This window comes from Coprinopsis cinerea (assembly GCF_000182895.1).
Source record: "Coprinopsis cinerea okayama7#130 chromosome 1 map unlocalized cont3.1, whole genome shotgun sequence".
Classification (NCBI taxonomy): Eukaryota; Fungi; Basidiomycota; class Agaricomycetes; order Agaricales; family Psathyrellaceae; genus Coprinopsis; species Coprinopsis cinerea.
In genome coordinates this window covers 704,819-720,369 of record NW_003307544.1, presented here as the reverse complement: position 1 = coordinate 720,369, position 15,551 = coordinate 704,819, and the positions used below count along the sequence as shown (strand labels likewise).

Here is a 15,551-nt window from a genome sequence, read left to right as displayed (position 1 = left end):
CATCTGTAACAAAAAGCGAATTTCTTATTGGCACGACATCAAGGCTGCTACCTAATCAAACTACAGGATACAAAACAAGACCAGAAAACATGACGAGGATAATGAAAGCGAACACGACGAACGACTACGAACGCTTGAACGATATGATCAAACCGATAGCTGGAGACCTCTGGAACTGGGAACCAATCGCAAAGTCAAATCATTCCTTCCCCTTTCTTTGTTGACCTCGTCAAAGTCCATCACTGCCTTGGAGGATACTCGGGCTTGACACTCCTCGTCGCAAGCCACAGTGGTTGGAGTCAATGGGCCATCCTCGGTCCTAGGAGATGATGACGCAGAAGCGGAGGTGGATGACGAACCGCTAGGTGACATGGGATTCATTTGGAGGATAGGAGTACTAGCTTGCACCTCGTGAGGCGTCCTAGGAGAAGTATGTGAACCGGGAAGAGCTCCTGTGTGACCGTGAACATAGGCAGGGCTATTCCCATTGTGAGCCAACCGGAGGCCCCCGAGTGCAGAAGCATCCCCGGAATTGGTCGCCATAGTAGAAGAGAGAGACCTCGAGCGGGTATTCCTTCCAAAGATCTTGCGAGCACCGCTGGGCCGCAAAGCACTGAATGAGAATCGATGACCAAGCTTGACACCTCCGCGGCAGAACCTGGGCAAGTTTGAGGAAGCTGAAGACCTCGAATGGCCTGAATCAGAGGAGAGAGTATTACGGTGGAATCCAATTCCACTACCGATATGTTCGATTCCGGCTGGGAGCTCAACGTCCTGGTTGCGCTGCTGAGGGTCATGTACGGTAGCGGAACTCTCGCCCAAGCGAGTGGAGCTTCTAGACTTCTTCTTCTTCAACCCACGAGTCAAGGACGACGTGCTCAGGTTGAGTACGAACGGCCTGAAGAGACTGGTCGACGAATTGTTCTTGCGAAGCTTACGAGGCCTGAGGAATCCAAGAACGTGGCTACGGCCCAGGTTGGAAGAGGCGATCGAGCCTTGCTCCTCACGATCCAGTAGATCCCAGATTTCCATGCCCGAGTCTACTTGTCCTCCTTTCGCCGACTGAGCGCTCGCCTGAGGGTCGAGAAAGGGTCGAAACGTCCGGGGCTTAGGAGATTGGATGCTGAGATTGCCCTCCAGAGGTTCTGACATCTCAGTCAGGACAGATGGAGACATGGGACGAGAGGCGAATGTGACAGCGGAAGGAGAAGGGGAGAGAGGAAGCGGGTGAGAAGGACGATGGGAAGGGATAGGACTCAGTAGCGCAGGTCGAGGTTGCTCAGGTGTTGCGACAACAGGCTCGGCTCCCTCTTGGTAGAGGGTGTGTCGCAAGCCTGACGAATGGGACCTTCTCAAAAGCTCCCCACTGGATCCATTATCGTTGAAGAACCCGGGTAGTGGTGGGACTACATGTGGTCGGGTATAATGAGTTTTAGTCTCTGAAATAAATACTCGTTTAACTGACCTTCGACGAGCTTATCGGCCACCTTTCCCCAAGGCCTGAAGCATTGTGTCAGTTTCAGGTCAACTGGGCAAGTGGAGCGTGACTTACACGTTGTTAAAATATTCGTGGTTCTTAATCCCATCGACATTCAATCGAATACGCGGATTCCTTTCGACACACTAGGAAAAACTGATTACTCCCATAACACAGGCGGATGAAGAGCAACGTACCTTCAAGATGATATCCCTCGTGTGCGGATGAATCAACCTGAGAGACTCTGGAGACAAAGAGCCTTGAATGATGCGTGCGCGCAAGACGCGATGATCTACCGGGTTTCTGTCCTCTTGGAAGGGGTGCTACAGATGATTTAGGACGACAAGTCCCAAGATCGCAGAAAACGTGGCGCACCTTCCCAAAGTACATGAAGTAAAGCAACATCCCAAATCCCCAGCAATCAACGGAGATATCATGCGCCCAACCCAGAACCATCTCTGGGGCCTGATATCCATGGAACCTCGGTATCGACAAAACCAAATCACTGTTAAACGAATTGGCGTTAACACCGGAAGGGGGAATCGTGTTGGCGAATTCAAAGTTGGTAATGACAATGTGCCCCCGCTTGTCCAAGATGATATCGTCAGGGTTAAGGTTGCGATGCATGATCCCGACACCGTGGAGGTTGGCAATCCCAGTCAGCTAAGAGAGCAGGTGAGCGGAAACCACGCAGTGAGCGGAGAAGACGAACGAGTTCAGAAGCATAGAACAGGACACGCTGAGAGCCAAGAGTTCCGTACTTTGCGAGGAGCTCTCTCAAACTCGCTGAAGGCCAATAATCCTTCAGGTAACACAGTCGTCAGGGGTATGCGCGTAAAGAGTACACAGAAGAACTCACCAGAACAAGATGCACTTGATTTTCCTCTCGGAAGACAGACTTCAGATAGGGCAGGAAGGGAGCTCCCATATCTCGTAGCGTCTCCAGGATGTCTTGCTCCATCCAGGGAAAATGGTCATAGATGCGGCGAGAACGAATCTTGTAAAGGTTTCCATTCCTTTTCCTTTGGCAGATCATAACACGAGTATCAGAATCAGGGGCATTGTAAGAGGAGATGATATCAAAGTCGGACAGGCTCGTCGTATACTGGACATGATTAACACGAATCAGTGAGCAGGCAACAGATAATGAAGAAGACCACGGACCGCAAGAACAGGGCTTGGCTCATTTGCCTCTGGGATCGTAGAAAGCGCGGTGGGGAGCTGTTTCTGCGACATGACCACAACCTCCTACCCACCGCCGGCCTCACGATTAACTTAAGCAACTCCAGCTGCAGAAACGCAAGGACTTACGGAGATGTCACTGTCGTTCCCCATCTCCAAGTTGATGTCCTTGATATTCGGGAAGCTCTAATGAAGCTGGGTTAGCGTCCTTCTCGCCCATCTTCAACTAGACCTTACATGAATGTCATAGGTCATGTCGAAAGTGGGCGATCTGCTTTGGTGAGTCTGGCGAGTAAGATCTCCTTCGATCTCTGCGACATCAGCATCGTCGAATATGCCCGAGAACCTGAGGGCAACCTGGCCAAATACGAATCAGTTAGGCGATTCTAGGGAAACTGGATGGGAATGAAGCTCACCGCCAACGGAGGCGAATTGGGCCATTCCACGTCAAGGCGGGGAGGGGTTGTACTGTTGGTAGAGACTTCCCCAAGTCCGTCGACAACCGAAGGTCGAGGTGAGAGGGAGAGATCACGAAGAACGGTTCCCGTCGAGGTATCGGTGCACTGTCCAAAGGCGGGTTCGTCACCTTCAATAATAAGAGTTTGCATGAGCGTATCACACCTCAGATGAATCGCTAAAGTCGCAGAACGAGGACCGATACATGTCGGAAGCCATCGTCGCTAGGCGGGGTTGTGGATGAGAAGAGGTATCGCTGAAGAGCCAGTGAAATGGCGAGACGGGTACTCTGCGACCTTGGTCGAGAGCAAGGTTTCGCGCAACGTAGATCCAAGGCAGAAGTGGACGTTCGCGTCGAAGTGGTAAATGCAAGAAGAAGAGAACAAGACGACGCGTCTGAACAAGGGCGGGTTTTCTGAACCTCGATCATAACTTATTCCCACTGTAATTTCGGTATAGTTCATTTTATTTCGTCAGAATACATTTTCTAGAGGGTACTTTGTGAACGGCTGCCCGGATTCCAATCAAAGGAGAAAACGATAAACCCACCCACACGTTATCTCTATGATGATGTCCTGTCAGGCTTCGCATCAGCACAAGCACAGATAAGAAAAAGCTTAAACCTAAAACCCTGTGAATACGCACTTTTCACCGTGCCTTCGTCTCTTCCAAAATCTTGTTCGTCCCCTCCACGATGATCTCGTGTTCGACCTTGTGCAGCCTCTCTTCAAACGCTTCGATAGGCTCTCCCTTCTCAATCGGCACCTCCCGCACGACCACCGGCTGCCCTCTATCGACCTCCCTCACAACCTTGTGAACCATGGCTCCAGAATGGGTGATCTCACCCTTCTGGAAGGCCTCGTAGGCGCGCTGGATGGCATTCGCACCGTCAAAGGCTCCAGGGAGGGCAGGGTGGAGGTTGATAACAGGAATAGCCGTTGCAGGCGTCTCCACACCCTCCTCCCCAGCTTTCCTCCCATCCAAATATTCGAGGAAACGTTCGCTGAGAATATGCATCCACCCAGCCAACACCACGATATCTGGCTTCGCCTTCAACACGATCTTCGCAACCTCCGCATCGTAGTCTTCCCGTGTCTTTCCTGGGTTGTTTTTGAGATAGGGCTGGAGCGCGAGGTAGGCAGTGGGTATGGGTGGGTTGGCTTGTGCAGCTCTTGTAAGACCGTACGCAGCCTTCCTATTCGATAGCACCAACACTATCTCGGCATTGGGCAGTTTTGGGGTGTCGAGCGAATCGATCAAGGCCTGGAGATTGCTGCCTGGACGGGTATTTCTGTGAAGCTCAGAGGACTTCTGTAGGGAGGTTGGGGCTGGATATACCTGAGCCGGAGATGAGCACGACAATGCGTCTCTTCGTCGTCGTCATTTCTGTCGTTGTCGAGGACATTTTGTATGCTGAAGGAGGGACGAAACCGAGAAGCGACTACCAGATTGGGCGATGATCGATTTTGGACCCGGATCAACAGCGTGCCGAGGCCTCAAATTTCAAATTTCGGGGATATAATCCAGTTTTTGTGATCTCTTGGGCTATCTCTATCCTCCTCCCCGGACAGTCACCGTCGTTTCTACTCTCTCATTCTCTCTAAATCCCGACAATGGCCATTGGAAAACGCGGACCCGCCTCCGACGCTTGTTCGGACTGCTCAGATTCACCAGTCGAACTTAGCGCTGATACCAAAGCTCTACTGGACTTGTTCCTGGCAAACAAGGCTGAAGAAGAGCGAAGGTTCGCGGTTTTGGAGGAAGCAGCTCAGCTCAGGAAGATGGAGGTCGACGTGCCCCTCACTGTCGAAGAGCTGCAAGAGCTCAAAGATACCCCGATGGTCAGCGTCGCGGAATTCAAATCAACATTTGGTGAAGATTGGCAATTGAGCCAGTTCTGGTGAGTTTGCCTCGAATTACGGACCTAATCTATTCATACACCCTTGTCTCTATCTGCTACAGTCCCGTATTGCTCCTCTATGTCACATGTACCCCATGATCCAGGTCACTGATGCCGTTTCTGCCTCCAGGTACTCAGAGGACTATGCCTACCGCCTCGCAAAGGCCCTCCACGATCAATGCACCCCAGAAACCAAGATCGCCTTCCTCTGCTGCCCAACCGCCTACGTCGCATTCCAACACACCAAACCCCTCCCCAACGCCCGCCTCTTCGAATACGACCAACGCTTCGCCGTCCTCTCCCCCAAGCAATTCGTCTTCTACGACCTCGACGATCCAGAAGACATCCCAGAAATCTATAAAGGGCACTTTGATTTCATCATCGCCGACCCCCCATTCCTAAACGAGGTGCGTGTTTCGATATCTCTTAGGGAGCGTCTCTACCATTGAAGCAAGGGCCTTTTCTATTCAAACTGCAAAACTTTGAATACGGCAATTAGACAACGAACCGCAAACTTTTGAGGACGTTGAAAACGATCGTCAACCCCAAGGGATGCAAGATCCTCCTTCACACCTCGACTGAGATGGAGAACAACGGCACCCTTGCCAAGGTTTACACAGAACCTCCGTTTGGACCTCTCAAGAGGACAGCATTCGAGCCAGAACACGGTCAACTCGCGAACGATTTCGCATCCTGGGGCAACTGGGAAGGCGCTGAGACGTTCGGCAAGGACTATGGAGACGGAGCTTGACTCGAGGCGTTCGATACTCTTGGAATCGATCGATATTCCAATCTTTTCCTTCTACCAGTACCCGGACCCAACGACAGGATGGTCACGATACCACATATCTATCAATCATTGCGACTATCTAGATACACCACATACAACTGGATTTTGTGTAGACATCATAAATTCCATTCACCTCTGCCTGCAGGTCCCTCAGAGAAAGACATCGACAAGATCGGTATACAACATTTTCACCGAAAAAAAACGTCGAGTCCGAAGTGTGGCTCGTACTGTGTGTGGTGGAGGCATCCATGTATGGCGGGCGTATCGTTTGGATGAATGGGGCTCGTTCAGCGGAAACGACAAGGTACGAGTTCTCGGAAACATTGCGTACACCACACTGACCTCCTTTGCTACCAGCTGGTGCGTCTCTATTGTTCATATCTTCTGAACTGGGATATGTCACCACCAGTTGCTGGCCGAACGCGAGATTGCTTGATCAGAGCGACGACGACGACGACCATCGAGATCTTGTCGTATTCCTCAACAGTCCATTTATTTAATGCGGATCAAAAGGCGACCTCTGAGTAGTACGCGACAGAGGTATCTCGCGTTCCGCCACCAGCTTTGGTTGTAGGCTGCGCATACGTCGTTCAAATCCGTCTTTCACAAACATCACAGCTCGCATTTCGGGAGAGGCAACCAAGAACTGCCAAAACAACCATGACAGACTCCACCGAAGCGGAGAGCCTCTATCTCAACTTCAGAGGGAAACCGATGCTCCTGTCCGACGAAGTCAAGTACCACACCAGCCTCTGCGCTCTCGAAGATTTCATCGACCTGCTGCTCTCTCCATCTCTGAATGGCGCTGAGGTGGCATCCATCCTCGATCTCCTCTCCCTATCCGGGAAGTATTCGACGGAAAGGGAACGTTGGGAAGCTGGACTACCCGAGGCCAAGGGGGAATCAGAGCAAAGCTATGCTGCACCTTTTGTGGACATTTCCAACTCCATCCTAAAGGCAGTTGTGGATGTCAAAGGTGCCAGCTCACTCGCTCTACCGTCGACCTGGCAGCAAGGGCACGCGGGAAGGACATTTCAAAATGACCTTGACAGACTTGCCACACCAGACTTGGTGAATGTGACGGTGAATCAGCCTGACGCCGACCTACAGGAACGCAAGGGGCCTTTCAAGGTGCGTTGTCGGATTCTGTGTACGGTTAACACGGAGCTGAGCAGGACCACTAGGAAGAAGAGACGGTTGACGAGGGTATGGAACGGCCAGCAAAGCGGCGGAGACTAGATGACACCGTCAATTCTCAGGTACGACATTCAAGATAAACCCTGGAGGCCCAACTTGACTGTCTCGCCAGGGTGGTACATCGCTAGACACCGCACGACTTGAACGCACAATTTGGCCCAGAACCCTCGTCGTGGGCGTAGTCCACTCCGACAATGAAGGCGCGGGCATCTGGCAGGGTGTCGTACGGCTAGCAACGGGCCTTCGGAACATCCTATGGAACCAACAAGATCGTCGATTCGCATTCGGGCTTCTGTTCTTCCATCGCTCCCTTTCGCTGTGGTACTGCGACCGTTCCGGTGCCCTGGGCGCAGACAAGTTACTCGACATCGACAAGGTATGCATTGTACCACATCCAAGGTACACAGAGCCGGAACCTCATGCCGATTGTAGCATCCGGACATGTTCGTACGGGTCATGGCCACCCTCGCTACAATGTCACCTCAGCAACTGGGATTCGATCCAACAATGAAGATCGTGGTGCCGAACTACCCACCCTCGTTCAGCTATTCCTTGCCGCTTGACAAGATTCCGACGCAACGAAAGTGGTTGCATTGGCGAATCGAAATCGCGGGAGCCACGTACCAAACTGTGGAACTAGTCAGCGTGGATCGAACCGAAGTAATGTGCGGTGGAGGCATCCATGTATGGCGGGCGTATCGCCTGGATGAACGAGGTTCTTTCAGCGAAAACGACAAGGTAAGAGCTCTCCGGAGTATTGTGTACACCACGATAACCTCCTTTGCCGCCAGCTGGTGCTCATCAAGCAGCATTGGCGACCCTTTTCGGATCGAAATTGGCGTAACGAACTGGACGTCTACCACCTCCTAGGCAATTTCGATGGCCAGAAACCAGTTCCGTGCGTTGGCGAAGACGTACACCAGGCCAACACCCTACGAGATTTCCGGAAAAGCATCACAACGACAAGCCTCACCGGTTACCTTGACATCGACAAGCGTAGTCTGCCGGAGTCCAGCGCTCAGTTTCTCCTTCGTTTGACCTATGCCAACGACAAGAACCGTCCAGAACAAACTCGAGACTTCCTGGAGCGAGTTCTGACCAGACTGGTCATTCCCATCAACGGGATTTTGCTAGAGAAGGCAACAGGACTAAGAGAATTGGTATCGGTACTTCTGGACGTCGTGAAAGGTCAGATCTCCGTTGTAGTTTGTTACTGACACTCACCTGAACATCGCAGATTACGAGTGGATGTACTACAGCAAGGGCGTCTGTCATGGCGGTATCACTGTTGGAAGCATCTTCATCGACCATGAGACGCGGCGAGGGCATCTAGCTGACTATCATCATGCGAGGGATCATGGCCCCAACTACAAACCGAGGAAGGTGTCGTCGCTGCAGGAAGAGCTGCGCGACCATTTGGCTGAGTTCCGCAAATACGGCCCTCAGTCGGAGGTTTCAGACAATCTTGCTTTTCTGCTCCTTCATCTTACCCGGTCCAAAAAAACTGTTCGAAGCAATGCATCGACTGCGAACAGCCGTCTCTGGGACTACCTCGACGCTAGTGGCACATCGCCGAACGGGCCTCTCGAAATATCAGATATGCTTCCAGGGCTGGGGGACGATGTGCGTACCTTGAAACACCTTTTTCCTTCTCTTCTGACGGTAGTCGTTGGTCCAGCCTGTCCTCCCTCCAGATTTTTCCGAACGCACAGCAATACATGCCGTGGCGACTGTGAGTGAACCGAGTCCTGCCTCTTTTACCAGCTGCTCAAACATCTTTGCAGCAGGGCACTGTCGCGTTCATGAGCCACCAATTGCTTGGTCGCAGACGAGAGACACATGATGCTATACACGACATGGAGTCATTCTTTTGGGTCCTTTTCTTCCTCTGCCTCACCCGTGAAGGGCCCGGCGGAAGGCAGCGACCTGAGCCAGAGGATGACGTCGAGGGCGACGAGCTCTACGAAGCTTCCCTTCTACGCTATCATCTCTTCGAGGGCAGCAAGGACGAGATCGAGGAATTGAAAGGGGATATGTTCTCTATGACTATTCGCGACAAGATGCTGCGAGTGCTGGAGGACCATGTGTTCCCCTGGTTCCACCCCTCATTCAAGCCCCTCCATGAACTGCTTTCCGAGTGGTGGAAAATTCTCTGCAGCGGCTTCGACCGGTACGGAAATATCTTATGTCGCCACTACCCAGTTACCGCGTTTCGTCACGCTTTGGAGAAAGCTCTTGAGAAACTCCCAGCGGAGCCAGGCCCAAATGACGTACTCGTGCAGCAGCAGCTGGACATGGCAAGCGTGCGCAGGGATGCCATTGCCCTCGCTCAAAGTGTTTGATTCTCTGTGTTTCTGCGGAACCGCCTCACGTTTGGAGGATACTGGGTCTATACTTAATGTATATCCGGATTGATTATGCATCCTCCAGCTTATCGATTGGAACTGCAACGTTGAGTGCCACCTTGGGACAGTATGGGGTTGGACGGGATTGTGTCAAGTACATTAATGTAAGGGCCCGACACACATTGTGCCGCTACACCAAAAGGTAGCATGACTGAAGAGAGTTAACTTCTTCAGCCACCGTCGGGGACTCGGGTATATGAGCGTATGGGACCGCCCCTCCCGCCTTACAATTAAGCGCCCGTCGGTAGCTAACCTGACCATGTTTTCAGTGTTGTTCGTGAATCGACAGTCCGATAAACGTGTGCGTGGTGTCCACTGGACTCGGTGTCACCTTGAGTACTTCATGTCAATGACCACGGCCTTTCTGGTAGACGGAGTCTGACACGCTGGGAATGTGGCTGTGCAGTTGCCAGCGCCAGTTCCAGAGAGGCGCTGGCAAACTCTTCTCTTTCCCCGTACATCTGAGCGCAGCGTTGGTCGGTCATTTCATCGCGTCTGCACTCCCATAAAGCGTTCTCTCAGATGCTGACAGGCAACTTCTACAGGTAAATAGCATTATTGGTGGACCCATACAAGCAAATAGGGCATGCCACTGCTGTCAGTGTTTGACACGCAGAACTCGTCGATCTCCGAGCACCCTGTTCGAAGCCAGCCTGTAGCAATCGATAAGGGTCTGCTGACCAGCTCCTGCCAAACAGGAACTGTCCTCAAGGCTGGTGCACCTATATAAGGTGAACGTGCCCCAAACCGTGTCCAGAGGTGTGTCCTCTTCTTCATTCTCACTTTGTAGCCGCCCCATGGACCAACTTTTCAGAAATCGCAACAAGCCCGATAGTCAAGTCAAGGCGGAGATGACGACAAGCAGCCATGCAACCACTGCAGATGAGGTGAAAAGCGGCTGTCGTTCACGACCTAGACGGTCAGAGCCGAATCTGCAGCCTCCACGATCTTCTCAAGCTCCTTGGCCAACCTTTGACTGACTCTGAGGTCGACGAGGTCCTCGGTTCTCTTTCGGACCACTATACCCAGCAAACAGGCTGGAAAGGCCTTCCTGAGAAAGCGGGTGGGCCGGAGACGGCTTATTACAAGCCGCTGGCAACCATCTTCAACACTATCACCAAGGAGGCAGTCCGGAAAGTCAACAAGCGCGCACCCGAATCACCGATTATACCGTCCACATGGCTGGATTGTCACTCTTCAGCTCCCAGGTCGAATGTCGAAGGCGCGAGCAAGATACGCCCAGATCTTCTCAGTGCTATTCTCAATCCGCGGCGACAATGTTGAGAGATCTGGGCAGCAAGCTTCAAGGTGCGTGAGGCCTCTCCTAGTGTGTCAAGGCCGTGGCGGTAACCGCTTCTGTTCAGGAGCTGCATGACACTGAGGATGATGAAGAAAACGACAACACAAACGACTCGGATAAACCAAACCCAAAGCGACAAAAGACAGAAGGCGGAGAAACTGAGGAGGTCCAGGTACGTGGTTTCATAGTTGTGCCCAATTGGCTTTGCCTTGCTAACCTGTTGTCCAGCAGGACCCCCAGCAGACCGACGCACAGAATGGATCCGATGCTCAGGCCGCACCGCAGCCACAGGTCCAGCCCACCGAGTCGCAGGCCGCACCGCAGCCACAGGCCCAGCCCACCGAGTCGCAGGCCCCACCCAAGCCAATCGCCTCATGGCTCAGGACTCTCCTGGTCGCTGAAGTCAAACCAAACCGGGACGACGACTGGGACTCTGTCATCCAACTATCCACCTATCTTCGACAAATTCTTCGAGAGCAGCATGATCGCCGCTTCGTCTTTGGCATCGTTATCTTCCACCGTTCGTTGTCCCTCTGGTACTGCGATCGGTCAGGACTCCTCGGGTGCTGACCAGACGGTCGACATCGACAAGGTATGCTGCGACATTAAGACGAAAAAGGGAGCCTTACCAAAAATTTACACAGGATCCCAAGACCTTTGTTCGCATCATGGCCAGTTTTGCAACCATGAATCCGGAACGTTTGGGGTTTGACCCTGCCATGAAGATGCTTGTTCCGAACCGCCCGCCTACCTACAGCTATCGACTTCCTTTCCATGAGGTGCCAAAGCACCGACATTCACTGCGTTGGGAAATAGTCATCAACAAAAATATTTACCACACAGTCGAGCCGCTGAGTGTAGCTCGATCAGAAATCATGTGTGGTCGCGCTACGCTTGTGTGGAGAGCGTTTCGACTGAGCGATTATACCAATGAGCCCAATACCAAAGACTTGAAGGTGTGTTGTTTCAGGCTGTTGTACCAACATTTCGGATGGCCTGACGTTTCGTCAGCTATACATCATCAAGCAATCATGGCGACCGAACGTGGGTGGCGCTGCTGAACTTGAACTCTATAGCCGTTTGGGGGATTTTGGTGGCAGGAGGAAGGATCCTGTGTGCCATGGCGAAGATGTTGAAGGATCCAATACCCAGAAGGACTTCCGCCGCGGTATTCACACAGAACCGGCTAAAGATATCGTGGGGAAAGGCTCAAAGGGCGGGGCACAGCAAAGGACACTGTCAGAGCCCCGCGACGAGCACAACCTTGTCCACAATACCTTTTCAGCGAAAAACCCTCCCAAGATTGCGCAAGAGTTCATGGAACGAGTTCAATGTCGGCTCGTCATCCCTGTGAATGGCACAGCAATCAAGATGTTTACGAGTCTGAAGGAATTGGTAGAAGCCTTGCTTGATGCAGTGAAAGGTCAGCCCTCTTTCTACGCTCCTTTTGCCGGCGCTCATTCCCGAATGATAGAATACGAATGGGCATATTATCAGAAGGGCATTTGCCATCGCGACATCAGTATCGGCAACATCGTTATGGAAATCCTCGAGCGCAAAGGAAGCCTGATTGACTTTGATCATGCGAAGGATCTTGGCCCCAACTACACACCAAGGAGGGTCTCGTCGCTGCGGGAGGAGCTGCGCGATCATTTGGCTGAATTCCGCAAAATCTGCCCTCAGTCGGAGGCTTCAGACAACCTGGCGCTTCTTATCCTTCATCACGTCCGGGGTTCCTCGCCTCACAGGGATGCATTGGCTGCGACCAGCCGTCTCTGGGACTACCTCGACGCTAGTGGCGCATCGGCCATAAGGCCTCTCGAAATATCGGACATGCTTCCAGGGCTGGAGAACGACGTACGTACCTTGAAACACCTTTTCCCTTCTCTTCTGACGGTAGTCGTTGGTCCAGCCTGTCCTCCCTCCAGATTTTTCTGAACGCACGGCAATACATGCCGTGGCGACTGTGAGTGAACCGAGTCCTGCCTCTTTTCCCACCTGCTCAAACATCTTTGCAACAGGGCACTGTCGCGTTCATGAGCCATAAATTGCTTCGCGATGACGACGAAACCCACAGCAGCAATACACGACATGGAGTCGTTATTTTGGGTTGTGGTCTTCCTCTGCCTGACCCGTGAAGGGCCCGGCGGAAAACGGCGCCCGGAGCCCAAGGATGATGTCAAAGGTGACGAGCTCTACGAAGGTTCTCTTCGACGCTATTATCTCTTCGAGGCCCCAAAGGAAGAGATTCGGAAGATAAAATCTATTATGTTTTCTATGACTATTCGCGACAAGATGCCGCGAGTGTTGGAGGACCATATATTCCCCTGGTTCCACCCCTTCTTCAAACCTCTCCATGGGCTACTCGCTGAATGGTGGGCAATTCTCTGCAGTGGCTTCAACGAGAAGGGAAACATCCTATGTCGCCACTACCCTGTTGCCGCGTTTCGCAACGCTTTGGAGAAGACTCGGGACACACTCGAAGAGCCGGACGAGAAACACTTTTCCCTCATTCAACAACGGACAGAAATGGCAAGGGTAAAATCAGCGGCCATTCAGCTCACTCGAAGTGTCCTTCCTCACCGTACCGGCCGTCAAGGAGCGAAACGGAAGGTAGACACCGTGGAAGGTGTCACAACGCCGCCCAAGGTACATTCGGATTCTCCCACTATCCCTCGATCCAAGTCCCGTGGGTAAGGTCCATTCTAAAGGAACCTTTCGTCTTTATGAGGCTTGGTACAAAGTCGGTTGAGGACTGGGGCTCATGGGTAGTATCTCTGAAAGTTAAACTAGAATTCATGTAAACCCCGCTAAGATATAACATAGAGTGCCGACAATATTACATACATATCTCTAGATTCGAGGAGTCCTCCACTCATTTCAGCCCCTCATGAACTACTTTCCGAGTGGTGGTCAATTCTAGATCTTTGTAGCGGCTTCAACTACACACGGAAATATTGTATGTCGCCATGGTGGTATACGAAAGCGAGACTGTATTGGGACACTTGGAATAGAGGGAGGCTGATTGGCTCGGTATCAAAAGGAACTTGTCGACTGACTGTAAAGAGCTGAACCAACAGCACTTAGACCCGTGTAATTGGACAATCATCAAATATAACACCCGTGCAACCACCTAGAGCCACAGGCTCGGGGTCATGGGCACTCTAACAGAACAAAGAACCACTAAAAAATTAAAGAACGAAGTGTGTTTTTAACCAGGTCTTGGTTTGTTGATTTAGACGACTTTTCCCATCGGTTTACGGCCAGAGATCATGTAGAAGATGGAGCCCTGGAATCGCGAACGTCAACGAGGTTGGGGAAATGCAGGCAGTGAAACCTACATTATACACGCCTTTGATATCTTCTCTTCCCATCTTTCCGTCTGCTGGCCAAAGCATGATGTATGTTGCGGTCCATTCGAATATAGCGGCAAACCACCCGAACTAGAAGGGATGGAGAAAAGAGGGTTCAGTCGTACTAGATCAAGGTCGAAGGTAGGGCACACCCACAAAATCCCAAGGGTTCATATTCGCCCGAACCATGTACATTGCCTCGGGAAAGGTCATATAGGCGTGGGGCGGCTGAGTATACATGTCGAACATATAGTTGAAACGGTTGTCGTCGTATTCTCCGATCCCAGTGTAGACCTCCGAGTCAGACCCGTGTTTTGCCTGTAGAGAGAACGAAGTGTCAGAGCAGTGTAACGAGGGTCATCCAAGAGGACTGGCTCGAGCACTGACTCGATGCATGTACTTGATCTTCAGACGGAAGAATGGGGTCGGGTATCCAGCTTCCCATAGTCATATACCTATCCCGCCAAGGCGTAAATGACGGATAGCGTGTCCAAGATGGATAAAGTCCACGCACGAGAACCCAAAGTGCACAATGCACATCGCCAAGAGGGAAAGGGCAACGCCAAACTTGATGTCTCTGAAACCATTGTAACTGGCAAAGGGCGAGATCAATGCAAGGTCGAAGAGGAAGACAGGACGGACACACGTATCCCATGGCCAGATAATCCCGTCCCCATCTCTGTCGAAGAACGCGACATGTCCTTGAAGAGGTGTGTTGGTTTTCTCTGGGTTGAAGCCGGTGCCTGGAGCGGGCTGAGCAGCGTCTCTGGGGGCTACCATGACTATTCGAGCTGCATCCAGAAGGCTTTGGTCAATGGCGGGCGCCCAGAATAAGGAGGCTGGACGACACGTACGACGATGAGCGACGACGCTGACGGCCTGGGCGGGTCTCGTCAAAGGTGGGGGAAGAAAGAAAGAGGCTGAGTAGCAGAGGTAGGGTGAGTAGCTTTTATACGGCGGGTTAGTTTGGGCGAGATGATGTCATCCAAACAACTCGAAGCTCTGCGAAAGCAAGAGGGAGGCGCGTCGGTCCCATTCCTACGTGCATTGGCCAGTTATTCAGAAGCCGGAAAATCCGATTCCATGGCGTATCCTCTGTCGTCGTTGGTCGTTGGTCCACACGCTGAGCGCAGGCGTTAGCTATGACGCCCGAGTACAGTCAGCACTGTAGAGTTGGCCCACTAGCTGCAACTGGTGGCTGGCGACGATCTCGACGCGACGATTGGCGGAGTATAGCCATTTTGAGACGCGACGGTCAGCAGATACGAGACTAGGACAGCTTGGATTGGACGGCCGCAGACGGCCGCCGTCGCCACAATCACAACTCTACAGCACCCAACTCCTGAATGTTTCCGGTTCGCCGACGGGGGACTGCACGCGCCCCTGTTGCAAAGTCGACGCGTCTCCTGAATTGCGATGCCTAGGGGCGCTTTTCCCATTCTTTTATGGGAGTTTCAAGTCTGATTTGTGTGAAGCTGGTATCTTGGTCCT

At 52.2% G+C, this 15,551-nt stretch overlaps 7 protein-coding genes across 7 annotated transcripts; 4 read left to right on the top strand and 3 right to left on the bottom strand.

Annotated features, from left to right (window-relative positions):
- Positions 1 to 147: 147 nt before the first annotated feature.
- On the bottom strand, positions 148 to 3,267 carry CC1G_04354 (AGC/AGC-Unique protein kinase; the record flags this gene model as incomplete). The annotated part of the gene is made up of 11 exons (XM_001828331.2): positions 148 to 1,406; positions 1,466 to 1,500; positions 1,553 to 1,623; positions 1,675 to 1,800; positions 1,853 to 2,140; positions 2,190 to 2,279; positions 2,337 to 2,582; positions 2,642 to 2,725; positions 2,789 to 2,845; positions 2,897 to 3,016; positions 3,076 to 3,267. The coding sequence occupies 11 exons, from the start codon at positions 3,265 to 3,267 to the stop codon at positions 148 to 150; spliced, it is 2,568 nt and encodes an 855-aa protein (XP_001828383.2).
- A 496-nt stretch (positions 3,268 to 3,763) lies between these two features.
- Positions 3,764 to 4,531, bottom strand: CC1G_04353 (phosphoribosylglycinamide formyltransferase; the record flags this gene model as incomplete). The annotated part of the gene is made up of 2 exons (XM_001828330.2): positions 4,454 to 4,531; positions 3,764 to 4,392 (listed from the first exon to the last, which is right to left on the bottom strand). The coding sequence occupies exons 1-2, from the start codon at positions 4,518 to 4,520 to the stop codon at positions 3,764 to 3,766; spliced, it is 696 nt and encodes a 231-aa protein (XP_001828382.2). The 5' UTR covers positions 4,521 to 4,531.
- A 197-nt stretch (positions 4,532 to 4,728) lies between these two features.
- CC1G_04352 (hypothetical protein) lies at positions 4,729 to 5,766 on the top strand (the record flags this gene model as incomplete). The annotated part of the gene is made up of 3 exons (XM_001828329.1): positions 4,729 to 5,015; positions 5,146 to 5,422; positions 5,515 to 5,766. 3 exons carry the CDS (start codon positions 4,729 to 4,731, stop codon positions 5,764 to 5,766), a joined length of 816 nt encoding a protein of 271 aa, XP_001828381.1.
- A 699-nt stretch (positions 5,767 to 6,465) lies between these two features.
- On the top strand, positions 6,466 to 9,344 carry CC1G_04351 (other/FunK1 protein kinase; the record flags this gene model as incomplete). The annotated part of the gene is made up of 8 exons (XM_001828328.1): positions 6,466 to 6,936; positions 6,990 to 7,064; positions 7,115 to 7,378; positions 7,435 to 7,740; positions 7,794 to 8,190; positions 8,240 to 8,625; positions 8,681 to 8,734; positions 8,787 to 9,344. 8 exons carry the CDS (start codon positions 6,466 to 6,468, stop codon positions 9,342 to 9,344), a joined length of 2,511 nt encoding a protein of 836 aa, XP_001828380.1.
- Positions 9,345 to 10,204: 860 nt separating this feature from the next.
- Positions 10,205 to 12,845, top strand: CC1G_13589 (other/FunK1 protein kinase; the record flags this gene model as incomplete). Its single annotated transcript, XM_001828327.2, has 11 exons — positions 10,205 to 10,294; positions 10,332 to 10,659; positions 10,705 to 10,715; positions 10,772 to 10,879; positions 10,939 to 11,202; positions 11,261 to 11,299; positions 11,352 to 11,663; positions 11,719 to 12,130; positions 12,182 to 12,564; positions 12,620 to 12,673; positions 12,729 to 12,845. 11 exons carry the CDS (start codon positions 10,205 to 10,207, stop codon positions 12,843 to 12,845), a joined length of 2,118 nt encoding a protein of 705 aa, XP_001828379.2.
- A 157-nt stretch (positions 12,846 to 13,002) lies between these two features.
- CC1G_13588 (hypothetical protein) lies at positions 13,003 to 13,404 on the top strand (the record flags this gene model as incomplete). Its single annotated transcript, XM_001828326.2, has 1 exon — positions 13,003 to 13,404. The coding sequence occupies one exon, from the start codon at positions 13,003 to 13,005 to the stop codon at positions 13,402 to 13,404; it is 402 nt and encodes a 133-aa protein (XP_001828378.2).
- Positions 13,405 to 13,942: 538 nt separating this feature from the next.
- On the bottom strand, positions 13,943 to 15,300 carry CC1G_13587 (calcium binding protein Caleosin; the record flags this gene model as incomplete). The annotated part of the gene is made up of 9 exons (XM_001828325.2): positions 13,943 to 13,996; positions 14,049 to 14,150; positions 14,217 to 14,378; positions 14,461 to 14,515; positions 14,575 to 14,637; positions 14,707 to 14,842; positions 14,915 to 14,939; positions 15,103 to 15,200; positions 15,243 to 15,300. The coding sequence occupies 9 exons, from the start codon at positions 15,298 to 15,300 to the stop codon at positions 13,943 to 13,945; spliced, it is 753 nt and encodes a 250-aa protein (XP_001828377.2).
- Between the last annotated feature and the right edge of the window lie 251 nt (positions 15,301 to 15,551).